The sequence below is a fragment of the Engystomops pustulosus genome, chromosome 2 (genome assembly GCF_040894005.1).
Source record: "Engystomops pustulosus chromosome 2, aEngPut4.maternal, whole genome shotgun sequence".
In the NCBI taxonomy this organism is placed as follows: domain Eukaryota; kingdom Metazoa; phylum Chordata; class Amphibia; order Anura; family Leptodactylidae; genus Engystomops; species Engystomops pustulosus.
The window spans coordinates 28,547,507-28,559,587 of NC_092412.1; the positions used below are offsets into that span (position 1 = coordinate 28,547,507).

The 12,081-nt window shown below is 43.1% G+C and overlaps 1 protein-coding gene across 3 annotated transcripts in view; it reads right to left on the reverse strand.

Annotated features, from left to right (window-relative positions):
* Positions 1-12,081, reverse strand: part of SLC36A4 (solute carrier family 36 member 4) — a 115,217-nt gene that overhangs the window by 84,944 nt on the left and 18,192 nt on the right. For all 3 annotated transcript variants that reach the window (XM_072134113.1, XM_072134111.1, XM_072134112.1), the window contains exons 5-8: positions 11,769-11,864; positions 5,479-5,563; positions 1,703-1,912; positions 125-223 (exon numbers count right to left, since the gene is read on the reverse strand). In XM_072134113.1, coding sequence (XP_071990214.1) covers positions 125-223; positions 1,703-1,912; positions 5,479-5,563; positions 11,769-11,864 — 490 coding nt within the window. The remainder of the gene's footprint in view (positions 1-124; positions 224-1,702; positions 1,913-5,478; positions 5,564-11,768; positions 11,865-12,081) is intronic.

Sequence of the window (12,081 nt, forward strand, 5' to 3'; positions counted from 1 at the left end):
ACCAAGCCCGTCTGTGTATTTTTAGGGTGCTATTTGTATGAACATAATAAAACAAAAGGGGTTTGTGTAAACTTGATACATTTCCTTAGTGGTAAACTCTAGTTAAAAAGGAAAATACACTCACCACTCCTATTCCTTCAAATGCAAATATGGCAGTTCCAAAAAACAGCGGGTACTTTTTCCAATTCGATGCCAAAGGCAGAGTACGAGGATCTGAAATATTCTGCGGAAGGGAAAATTTGTGAACATCATAAAAAGGACAAAAAAAAAAAAAAAAAACACATCCAAATAAAAATTTGGGACTAAGACACCTACTGATAGCAGAGATCCCACTTATCAAAAGGTGCTGGTGCAATAGCCTAGCACATCACCGTCCACAGCTTCACACACTGTAGATCCTGGGTAATAAACTGTATAGCACTATACACTTACATGCTATATTATACTCCAGAGCTGCACTCACTATTCTGCTATTGGTGCAGTCACTGTGTACATACATGACATTACTTATCCTGTACTGATCCTGAGTTACATCCTGTATTATACTCCAGAGCTGCACTCACTATTCTGCTGCTGGTGGAGTCACTGTGTACATACATGACATTACTTATCCTGTACTGATCCTGAGTTACATCCTGTGTTATACCCCAGAGCTGCACTCACTATTCTGCTGCTGGTGCAGGCACTGTGTACATACATGACATTACTTATCCTGTACTGATCCTGAGTTACATCCTGTGTTATACCCCAGAGCTGCACTCACTATTCTGCTGCTGGTGCAGGCACTGTGTACATACATGACATTACTTATCCTGTACTGATCCTGATTTACATCCTGTATTATACTCCAGAGCTGCACTCACTATTCTGCTGGTGGTGCAGTCATTGTGTACATAAATGACATTACTTATCCTGTACTGATCCTGATTTACATCCTGTATTATACCACAGAGCTGCACTCACTATTCTGCTCATGGTGCAGTCACTGAGGATCAGTACAGGATAAGTAATGTCATGTATGTACACAGTGACTGCACCAGCAGCAGAATAATGAGTGCAGCTTTGGAGTATAATACAGGATGTAACTCAGGATCAGTACAGGATAAGTAATGTCATGTATGTACACAGTGACTGCACCAGCAGCAGAATAATGAGTGCAGCTCTGGAGTATAATACAGGATGTAACTCAGGATCAGTACAGGATAAGTAATGTCATGTATGTACAGAGTTGCATCCTGTATTATACTCCAGAGCTGCACTCACTATTCTGCTGCGGGTGCAGTCACTGTGTACATACATGACATTACTTATCCTGTACTGATCCTGAGTTACATCCTGTATTATACCCCAGAGCTGCACTCACTATTCTGCTGCTGGTGTAGGCACAGTGTACATACATTTTAATTGGTTGGGGTGGAGTGCAGATATTCCTATCATACGTTTAAAAGATTGTGCATTCAGTGCTGTGGTCCTTCAGTCTCTGCTTTCCTCTCTTTCGATAGGCAGTTTCCAGTCTACAGATCTATACCTAAAAGTTAAGATTCTGTTCCCTGTTCTGTTTGGCTTTCTCAGCACCAAACCTCACCACTCAAAACTTAACATGTTAAAAGTTTTTGGAAACAAAAAGATCAAGGTTAAGACTTTTACTTTCCCAAGGCGGTGGATATCAGAGATGTGAGAAGAGTGGAGGAGCTGTACTTACCCGCAATACATACTGATAGATGATAACAAGACTGATGGCCATGGAGACGTTGGCGAGAAAGGAGCAGACAGACAAGCTCTTCAAGTCCCGTATAAAAACTAATGGCACGATGAGGGGAAGGAAGGATAACATGTACAGACGTAGATCAAGATCCCATCTCCCTGCTGATCCAGTGTGCTGGGAATGGTTCTCAAAGGAAGCTTCAAATACCTGAAAGAACATTGCATCCTTACTACAGGAGAAGTCACTGAGGTCACACATTGCTATTTTGGCTTTTCTTAAGGGATGTAACTTCTTAGTCTGAAAGTAATTGGAAACTAAAAAAACTTAATGGTGTCACCATGTGAAAACTTGACAACTTTGCAGTGTCCTTAAAGTCACCTCTACAGAGAACTTTGTGTGCCCATTGATGGAACGATCACAACCGCCAGCTGACTTACAGAGTCAGGATGGTATCCACCAACCCAAAGGGTCTCCATCCTGAGGTCACCCAGGTGTTGCAAAACAGCAACTCTAAGACTACTCCACATGCTGCGAATAGGAGGCCCACAACAGCTGGCTGTTCTACAGAAGGAGATGGAGCTTCATGTGGGTTCCCTTTACCAGACATGGCAGTGGGTAAGGGCTCCTGCGGCAGCTAGCTTCCTGCCCGATGGAAACAGGTGTGATCTTAGCGGTCATTGCCACTTTTTAGCTTCCCAATAGCAGCTATAACAAGTTGAGAAGACACAAACTAGGCCACCCACCTGACTATTTTTGGTGTCCCATTGATATGGAGACTTTTCCCACCAGATGAACTGCTCAACAAGAGTAAAATTAAATACTCGGAGCTCCAGTCAAGTAGAACTACCAGCTTCCAATATGGCCCAAATGATGACAGAAGTATACGGTACTTGGAATGGCCACAAGTAGAGAGGAGAAGACACAAACATATAAGTTCTGAGCCCTCCATTCGCTAGTTCCGCCCAGGGCCGCATCTGCCATGAGGAGAGATGAAAATCTCGCCTCAGGCGGCAGAATGCGGATCCCTGTAAAGGGCGGCGAAAATCGCCCACCTGCTAAATAAATCGTGCCTGTCTCTTTAAGACACAGGCGCGATTTATATGCGGAGCGACGCAGCGCCTTTCTGGCAGCTGCGTCGCTCCGTTCCAATCAGCGACACAGGCGTCATGACGTAACGCCGCCTGTGTCGCTGTGCGGAGCCGCGGCTCACAGGAGAGCCGTGTGAAGACCGGAGCCGCGCACCGAGGGAGCAGCTGCCTGCAGGTGAGTATGATTTTTATTATTTTTCATGTATTTTCATTAATTAAATGTGGCCAATAAGGGGGGAGTAGGGAGGTGTCATTATCGTGGGAGGGGGGGGGGGGGGGGAGTACTGTATACATTCTATGTGGCCATATTTGTTGCATACTGTGTGTGTGGGGGATGCTGTATACATTATATGGATATTATGGGGCCAGAATTGTTTTATACTGGGGGGGGGGGGGGGTACTGTATATATTTTATGGGGCCAGAATGGTTTTATATTGGGGGGGGGGGGGTACTGTATATATTTTATGGGGCCAGAATGGTTTTATATTGGGGGGGGGGGGGTACTGTATATATTTTATGGGGCCAGAATTGTTTTATACTGGGGGGGGGGGGGTGCAGTATATATTAAATGGGGCCAGATTTAAGCTGGGGGTGTCTGTATATGGGATACAGTATATTACTAAGCTGGGGGGCTGTATATTAGGGGGTGCTATATATTCACATTGGTCAGGGGAGCACTGTATGTAAAATCATGTGACATAATAACAGGGTGGGATATATTAGTTATAGTATACCATAGATTACTTTGCATCATTTAAACCAAATGTTAGGGGGTCTGTATTAATAAATTGGGGGTGTTGTATATTGATTGGTGCTGTGTATGCTATAATTCCAGTAGAAATATATATGCAGGGATATTTTATATGTGGGGAGAGTGCGGTCAGTTGTGCTGTGAGGGGTATATATTATTTAGGAGCGCAGTGTTGTTATCCAGGAGACTTTATACTGTAAGTGACTGTGGTATTTTTAGGGACGCCGGGTGGAGATGCTGCACGGAGCTGAATATATCTGGCCGTGAACTCAGCAGTGATACTTCATAGATTGGAGAACCCGGAATAAAGTCCTCCTGATGGAAGAGATTGTCATCTATAAGGTATTAGATGCCACTAATGCCTCTCAGATCCTGTAGTCAGTCACACAGTGTCAGGGAGCTGCCTGTGGCGATGTTAGTTGTTAGTAAAGTTTTCAACATTTACTTAACAGGGAGCGGGGGGGGGGGGGGGGGGCAGCATTTTAATATTCGCCTCAGGCAGCAAATATGCTAGAATCGGCCCTGGTTCCGCCTAACCCTCAAATGTTGCTGGATGGGCTGCAGAGCGGCCAATCAGCTGGCTTTACACCCCTAGCAACCAGGCATGGTGGTGATTTGCCCGGTGGCCATGGTGGACTCAACTAAATTTTACTGGCCCACTAGAAAATATGTGGGCACCCAGGCCTTCATCCCAACACAGGGCTTCCTCCTGTGGTCCAATACAGCCCAGGACGTGCCATGCTCAGTGCTATTTTAAAGCCACATCCTTGGCTGCCAGGCCTACAGGAGGAGCGAGAAGGTGTGAATAGAGATGGATTGTTATTGGACCTCCTGCTGTGGGTCCCTTGATTGTTTCTCTTCAGGAGACCCTGGAGGGAAGCTACTATTCAAATTTCTCCATCTTTCTATTGTATTGGTGTCCTCAGGATGCCAATACGATTAACCCCCCCCCTCCCCCAGGGTCTTGCCACACACTGCTGGCAGGTAATATGAAATAAAGTTTTATAAAGTACTGCCAATATTCAGAATGCTGACAATGGCATATTTAAAATTAGCATTGGCTTTTAGAAACCGATCTCCTGCTAAAAATAACATTGTTGTGGTGGCAGTATTTCGGTGTCGTGTGTCTTCGCCACCAAGTCTGCCTCGATGAAGTTGAAGTCGTAAAACTGCTCCAGCCACCAGTTTTTCAGGACTTTTGGCATAACCTTTTAGAATTAGGAACAACTTGGGTGGGGCTGACCCACCCATAACAAGAACTAGGTCTGGTTTAAAAATCAATACACCCTGCAACTCTACTCGTAATATAGGATTGCAGGGACCACCACTGATCAGTACGTTATTTACTTAGATGAGGGTCAACTCTACAACTTGGCAACTCTAATAAGGCGAATTTGCATTCACTGGAGAATCAATACAGGCGGTCCCCTACTTAAGAACACCTGACTTACATACAACCCCTAGTTACAAACAGACCTCTGGATGTTGGCAATTTACTGTACTTTAGCCCTAGACTACAATAAACATCTGTAACAGTTATCAGAAGTGTCTGTAATTAAGCTTTATTGTTAATCCTGATTCTAATGAGAATCCAACATATTTAAAATCCAATTGTCACAAAGACCAAAAAAAATTTGGCTGGGGGTTACAATGATAAAGTATACCGTTTCGACTTACATACAAATTCAACTTAAGAACAAATCTACAGACCCTATCTTGTATGTAACCCGGGGACTGCCTGTATACATTTGGGGAAGGGTGTCCCCAAACTAGTAATTCCCCCACCAAGGTACATACTCTACTTAATCTGACTCTGGTCTTACAAGCATCTCCTCGATGACTGTTGTATAGTGGAGCTCCGCTCATATACTACAACTTCTCGGCTTCAATTGAATCTCTCCATTTTCTCATGAAGCGGAGGACAGATACTCACTTGTTTCACATTCTCAGCTAGGAAGACAAAGTAAACACTGCAGAACCCCAACTGCGTGGCCACCAGCGCAAAATCAACAATATTCCTGTGGGGAACAAGATTGTAACAAGTGAGGACAAAAAAATTAATAGAAACTACAACTTGAGAAAAACAGATGATTTATTTATGTGGCGCCCACAGAGCTCTGCTCACAGTATACGAAGCGTCTATCGCCTAAAGCTCCGCTCCAGCTCACAACGCCGTTTTTCAAATTTAAATCTTTATTTACTCGGTAAATACTTAGTTTAACTCATCTTGTATCGATCTGATGTTACGTGATGCATTATGCTCTGGTCACATTCAAAGCTGCGTCAGAGGCTCCCGATAAAACTACAAGATATTCCGAGCTCTTTGAAGCCCCCTGCTAGTTCAGTGTCTGTACATGAAAGCCCATGTTATGGGAGTAGTAAACAACGCTGTACCGTTCTTACTCCTGTCCCACTACACACAGTTATGAAGTATTGTTATATGTTTAATGAAAATGTTTTTATTTTGTACATGCTTGCTGGATTCTGAAACTAAGAGGATGACTGGCTATGGATGAAGCTGATCCACTTCAGGGAAAACAGAGCCTTTTTGTCTGCGATACCCATATAATAATTTACCAATCAATGCACTATGGACATTACTACTTTATCACTAAGTAACCAAGCCCAGGTCCTGCCCCACTGAAGATTTCTATAGAATACTTTATAAAGCAAATAAAGCATCTCACAACTGCCTAGCCTTGCATGGCATCACTTATTGAATTTTTCGACTTTGGACGCTATTTTTCATTATGGGGTTAAACACCAGGAATAACCGTTATTATATTTTGATTATTGTATTTTTGTATACTGGATATTTGATTATATTTTTTAACTACTTTTACTACTTTTCACACTACAGTATGGCAGTATATGAGGAATTTCCAAATGATCTATTAATGATTGCACATTGTACTAAAATGTTGTGAAACGAGACGTCTCCGGGAGTGAATATCCAAGCTAACATGGCGGCGCCCAACCGCCTCCAGCTTTTTAATGGTGCTATGCCAGCGTTGATTGCAGGGTTCACGTTAGCACCAATCCTAGGTGTTACTGGTGGGTGTTTGCTGCAATAAGCAGCAAATACTCACTGGCTATGGTAAAGGCTCTGCCTGTGAGCCCCCTCCAGCTAACGTATAGATACGTCACGCATCGATAAGGGGAAAAACTATTTGTGACAGCCCATATGATAATGGCTTGTCTATGAACGTTTGATAGATTTATTGGCAATATCTGAGTTAGAGACACCCCTGTGGATGCATTTGAAGGCACATTTGAAACAAGCTGCTTCTTTGTGCAACATCAAGTCTAGAGAAATCAGCCAAGATATCAGCAAGAAAATTGTGGACTTGCACAACTCTGGTTCATCCATGGGTGAAATTTCTAGATACCTGACGTTGGCACTTTCATCTATACAAACCATTATATGCAAATATTAGCAAGATGTTAATTTCATACCACTCATGAAGGGGATGGGTTCTGTGTCCCAAATATGAACATGCTTTGGTCTGAAATTAGCTTATCAACCCAAGAACAAAATCAAGAGACCTTGTAAAGATGTTGAAGCTGGTAAGAGTGTGTCGTTATCCACAGTGATACAAGTCCTGTATTGACATGTTCTGAATGGCCACTCTGCCAGGAAGAAGCCATTACGCCAAAAAAAACATAAAAAATGTGATTAAATGTTTGAAAATGCACACAGGCACAAAGACCTTCATCTTTGGAGATATGTCCGGTGGTAAAATTGAGCTGTTTGGTGAGAATGACCATTGTTACGTTTGGAGCTAGAAGCCTACAAGCCTGAGAACACCATCCCCACTGACACTAGGAATCATGTGGTGGAAGGACTGAAGCTCTTCACAGAATAGATGCATCATGAAGAAAGAACATTATGTGGCAATAGTGAAGCAACGACTCCAGGAAGTTTAAGCTTGAGTGCAAATGGGTCTTCAGAATGGACGATGACGTGAAGCTACCTCCAAGTCTGGTTACAAAGTAGCTTAAGAATAACAAAGTCAATATTTTGGAATGGTAGAAGAGCAGCGGCTGTGACCTTACAAGAAGCTTCATAGATTTTGCTCAATACACAGACGATAAGATTTCCATGGAGACTAATAACTTTCCAGACGGTTCGGCATTATGCATCATTGTCTTCCTTTGTATATCCTTCAGCGCACTCAACAATAGTCACAACCGGATCAGATAGGGACAAGAAAACAAGCCAACAAACCATCTCCTTCCAGACAGTTCGCTCCTCCTCAGGCAACAATGGGACGTAAAAGTAGTTAAAATAAGAGTGGAGCCTTTAACAAGGACTCCGTCAGGAAGACGAGCTAGTGTCTGTAAAGTCAACCAAGTTTTATCAACGAAGAAAATAATCTCGAAGCAAAACTCCGCAAGGCTGGAGCGGGGAGATACAGTATCTGCTCCGGTAGCTCCACTCACAAGGAACCACGTGCCACGTAAGAGACTGGCAAGAAATGTGTGGCTTATGAAGAAAACAAAGATAAAGAAGGAGAAGGAAGGTGCCCAGTTAGGTGGAATAAGAGATATGGACCACTGATACGAGCAGGCAGGAAATATACGAAGAGAGTGGGGGCATGACAAAGCAAGATAACCAAGATGAAAATACTCCACAGTCCTCCAGCAGCGTACCTGCATACACAGGGCGAATGAAATCTCATGAATTTGGATCACCAATTAGTACTTTTAACATGAACACTGAGCAATCATTGGGACCACCAGAGACCTATGACCTCTTGGGGACCCAACAGACAGGTTCCCTACTCTGTCCACCATGTAGATTCTCACCCTTCAATGTGGGCCAGAATGGATGTGCCGCCACTTTAGTTCAAGTATTTCCCCCAAAAAATCCAGTCTCAAGTTACATAAGACTATGTTTACCACAGGAAGGTGCCTGAGCAAAAGGTTCCTGTATCGCTCATGTACTTCTGCCTGCTGACCACTTCATGTAACCTGGACTTTGGAATCCTTGCTTTCTTTAAACTGATCTCCCATGCAAACATGGGATACAAACCCTACACCTGATCTACTTAGGCCCAGTTCACACTTGCATCTGGGCTTTCCTTTATAGGGGATGACCCCCAAGTATGAAAGTTTACCAGTGTAAGTACAATCCCTTAAAGGTGTTTGATAAGAGTAAAAGTAAAGAGTTAAATGGACACTCAGTAATGGTCAGTGTAAAATTCCAGAGTGTGGGCAGGGATTCTAAGCAAAAACTTCAAGATTCTTCTAGCGCTGTAAGATACTCTGTGCTGCTAATGTGCTTAGATTATCAGGGTGCAGGGTTTATATACAATTTAATTTACCTTCTGAACATTGTACCAGTATTTGACAAATAGAAAGAGAAATGAGACTGAGATGACATTATGAAATCCATGAGATGCATCTTACACACAATGAGACTCTCCAGCTCTTGCTACATGTCAACTACACACAATCAGATCTTATGCACCTGCCTCCCCGGATAAAGAACTTATCTGCCTGTAGTTCTCCTCACGCTGGGGATGTACCTGGTCTGGAGGTACTATTGAGAAGTAGAAGTAGTGTGGATATGCACTGACAGAACAAACTTTTGGGGCTGCATATTATCCAATAAGTGGACCGGCATATTACATGGTGGGCTATATACAAATTAAAGAGGATGCTGTATATGATATATGAAAACATCCCAAGGTTCAGGTGAGAAACCATGTACTGTTCAAAAATTACAGTCCACATTAGACATGCGGTAATAAAAGTACATGAATGATGCTCTGCACCCAAGTCATTTTTGTCTTTTCTTTGACTGCCCTGTTGATTACGGTATATATATTAAATTTATGAAATTTATTAAAAGCTGTGCAGTGTGATACAGTCTATGGAGAATGGGAGTAGTAGTAAAAGCTGTGCAGTGTGATACAGTCTATGGAGAATGGGAGTAGTAGTAAAAGCTGTGCAGTGTGATACAGTCTATGGAGAATGGGAGTAGTAGTAAAAGCTGTGCAGTGTAATACAGTCTATGGAGGATGTTCATAGGGTGCAGGGGACTTGGACAAACTGAGTGTTTGGTCATCCACTTGGCAAATGAGGTTCAATGTGGATAAATGCAAGGTTATGCACCTGGGGTCTAATAATCCACAAGGAACATGTGTCCTTAGGGGAGTAAATCTGGGAGAAGGACCTGGGTGACTAGTAGATCATAAATTAATAAAAAATTTTCAGCTCAGGCAGCAAATAGGCTACTAACACAACCTCGAGAGAGCACAGGAGTGAAATCTGGTTCATAGAAATCTCATTATACCGTTTGGTTAAAATTTAATTACTTTTATTTAATCATTACATTAAAAACAACAGTATGACAATAAAGTTTGTAAAGTACAAACAAGAAATGAGTTGTCCTCGGGAGTTCCACTATAGCGTCCACACTCCACAGAAACACAGGAATATATCCAGGTTGCTAGCCACATATAAATTTATCAAAGAGAGGTATATGTAAAGTGCCAGTGCAACAAACTCCATGCGTAAACTTATCACAGAAAATACTGTAAAGTGCCAGTGCAACAAACTCCATGCGTAAACTTATCACAGAAAATACTGTAAAGTGCCAGTGCAACGATAGATGGCAGTGCAACCCGACATAAATATCTAATAAAAGTTTTTAAATGTTATATGCCTTTTTTTTGCATTGTACTGAGTAACAAAATTGGCTTACCCATGTTCTGTTAGGTGTGGGCGCTGATACCCCGACGCGCGTTTCGCGTTGCCGCTTCCTCAGGGGGCCTGTGTGTGCATGTGTGTGCCTTCTTGTATTTAAACATCACGGCATGTCACGTGGGCAGGAGGAGGTAACGCCCCACTTCGGCCGGAACCAGACAGGGCAAAGAAGCCACGCCCCCGACCGCGTCATCGCGGGAGTGGCGACCGCCGTGTCACATGATCCGCCCTAATGCTGACGTCATTCCCCTATCCGCCGCTGCCCCCCTGGTCCCCGCCCCCAGTGTCAGAACGGAGAATACAGCACTGGACCCGAGAACATGTTACTCGGAGGCAGTGGTGCACCTCCGCCGCACGGGGGAGTCGGTTACAGGGCACGCAGTTTTTTGGACTCATCGTAAGCCGGAAAATGATAGTAAATGTAGAGGGAGAAGTCGAGATTTAGAGAAGGGGGGAAAAAAATAAATTCATGGTTCTTGTAAGAAAGGGCATAATAGTAAGAGCTGGGTAAGGATGTTGAGACATATGTATATGTTAACTAAAATCCTATTGTAGATTTGATATTGATATATAAAGTGTTATGAATGTGCATGAGTTATGTGATGGTGATAACGTGCAAGTGACCGAAATGACAATATATATATGTGTGAGTGTTAAGATTGTTGCTGTGTATGATATACTGTGGTGATAAGTTGTGATTGTATGAATGTTGTGAATACAACTATCTATGTTGCACACTGAATAATGCATTTATACTCCAATAAACATGAATAAAAGTGCTGGTGCAGTGACATAGAAGACATATAAGTGACCTTTTTTAGTTATGGTGACCCAACCCTCCCCCCTAAACTATTGCACACTACTCAAAGACCCACCCCTCCCCCCCTCCCTCCCTCCCTCCCTCCCCCCCCACACAAACCACCCCCGCTTTTCCTGAACCCCATATTTACCACACACTTCACTCAACCCCCCCCCCCTCCCCACACACACAACATATGTATATTATATATATATTATCCCAAACTCCACACCTATCCCATGTGGACCCAGACCCCCTTAATTTATCTTGGATAGTGTCCGTTTGATACTATATCTCAGGTCCTACTTTCTTTTTTGTACCCGTATATGTCCATCAAGTACGGGAGAGATCAAGAGAGTCTCATATATGTCCATCTTCGGGGTTCTGTAGAATCAGCCCTGGCTGCATCAGTGATGGATAGGGGCATCTTCAGATGACAGAGAGATGTAAAAATTGTTGGTCTTTGCTAACCTTTTATTTAGCACTGTGCAGTATTTACTCGAATGCAAGCCATTCTATAGTTTCCTTGTCTGGACACCATTATGAGAATATATAGTATTTTTGGTGCAGAAAGGTTGCAGTCTCTAGCGTTAAGGAGGCCTTCAACTCCATGAAGCTAGAACACCCCTTTAAGCTTCACAACTGACACAAGTAATAAAAGACTATACTTGTCATTGTACACTGTATGAGACTAATAGCAGCGGACTTACTTCCCTGCGGAGGCATACTGCTGGAGGCATTTCACAGGTCCCACTTCCAAGGCCAGTCCGACAGTTTCGCTGTAGCCTAAATGAGCTTTTTTGTACCTAAAACGACAGTGATATATACAGAAGTAATAACTATGCACGAGGCAATCATAGAGAGCTTATTGGGAGCAGCTCTAGAGGCATCAGGATTGTAATAACCGCATCATTAACAGGCAATAAAGGAGGCTCTCCGGATACGAGACGCTCCTGACTATTCTCCTTTATTGAATTCCTATGGTACGGATCTGATCCTTCATCACCAGGCAGAATTTAAATT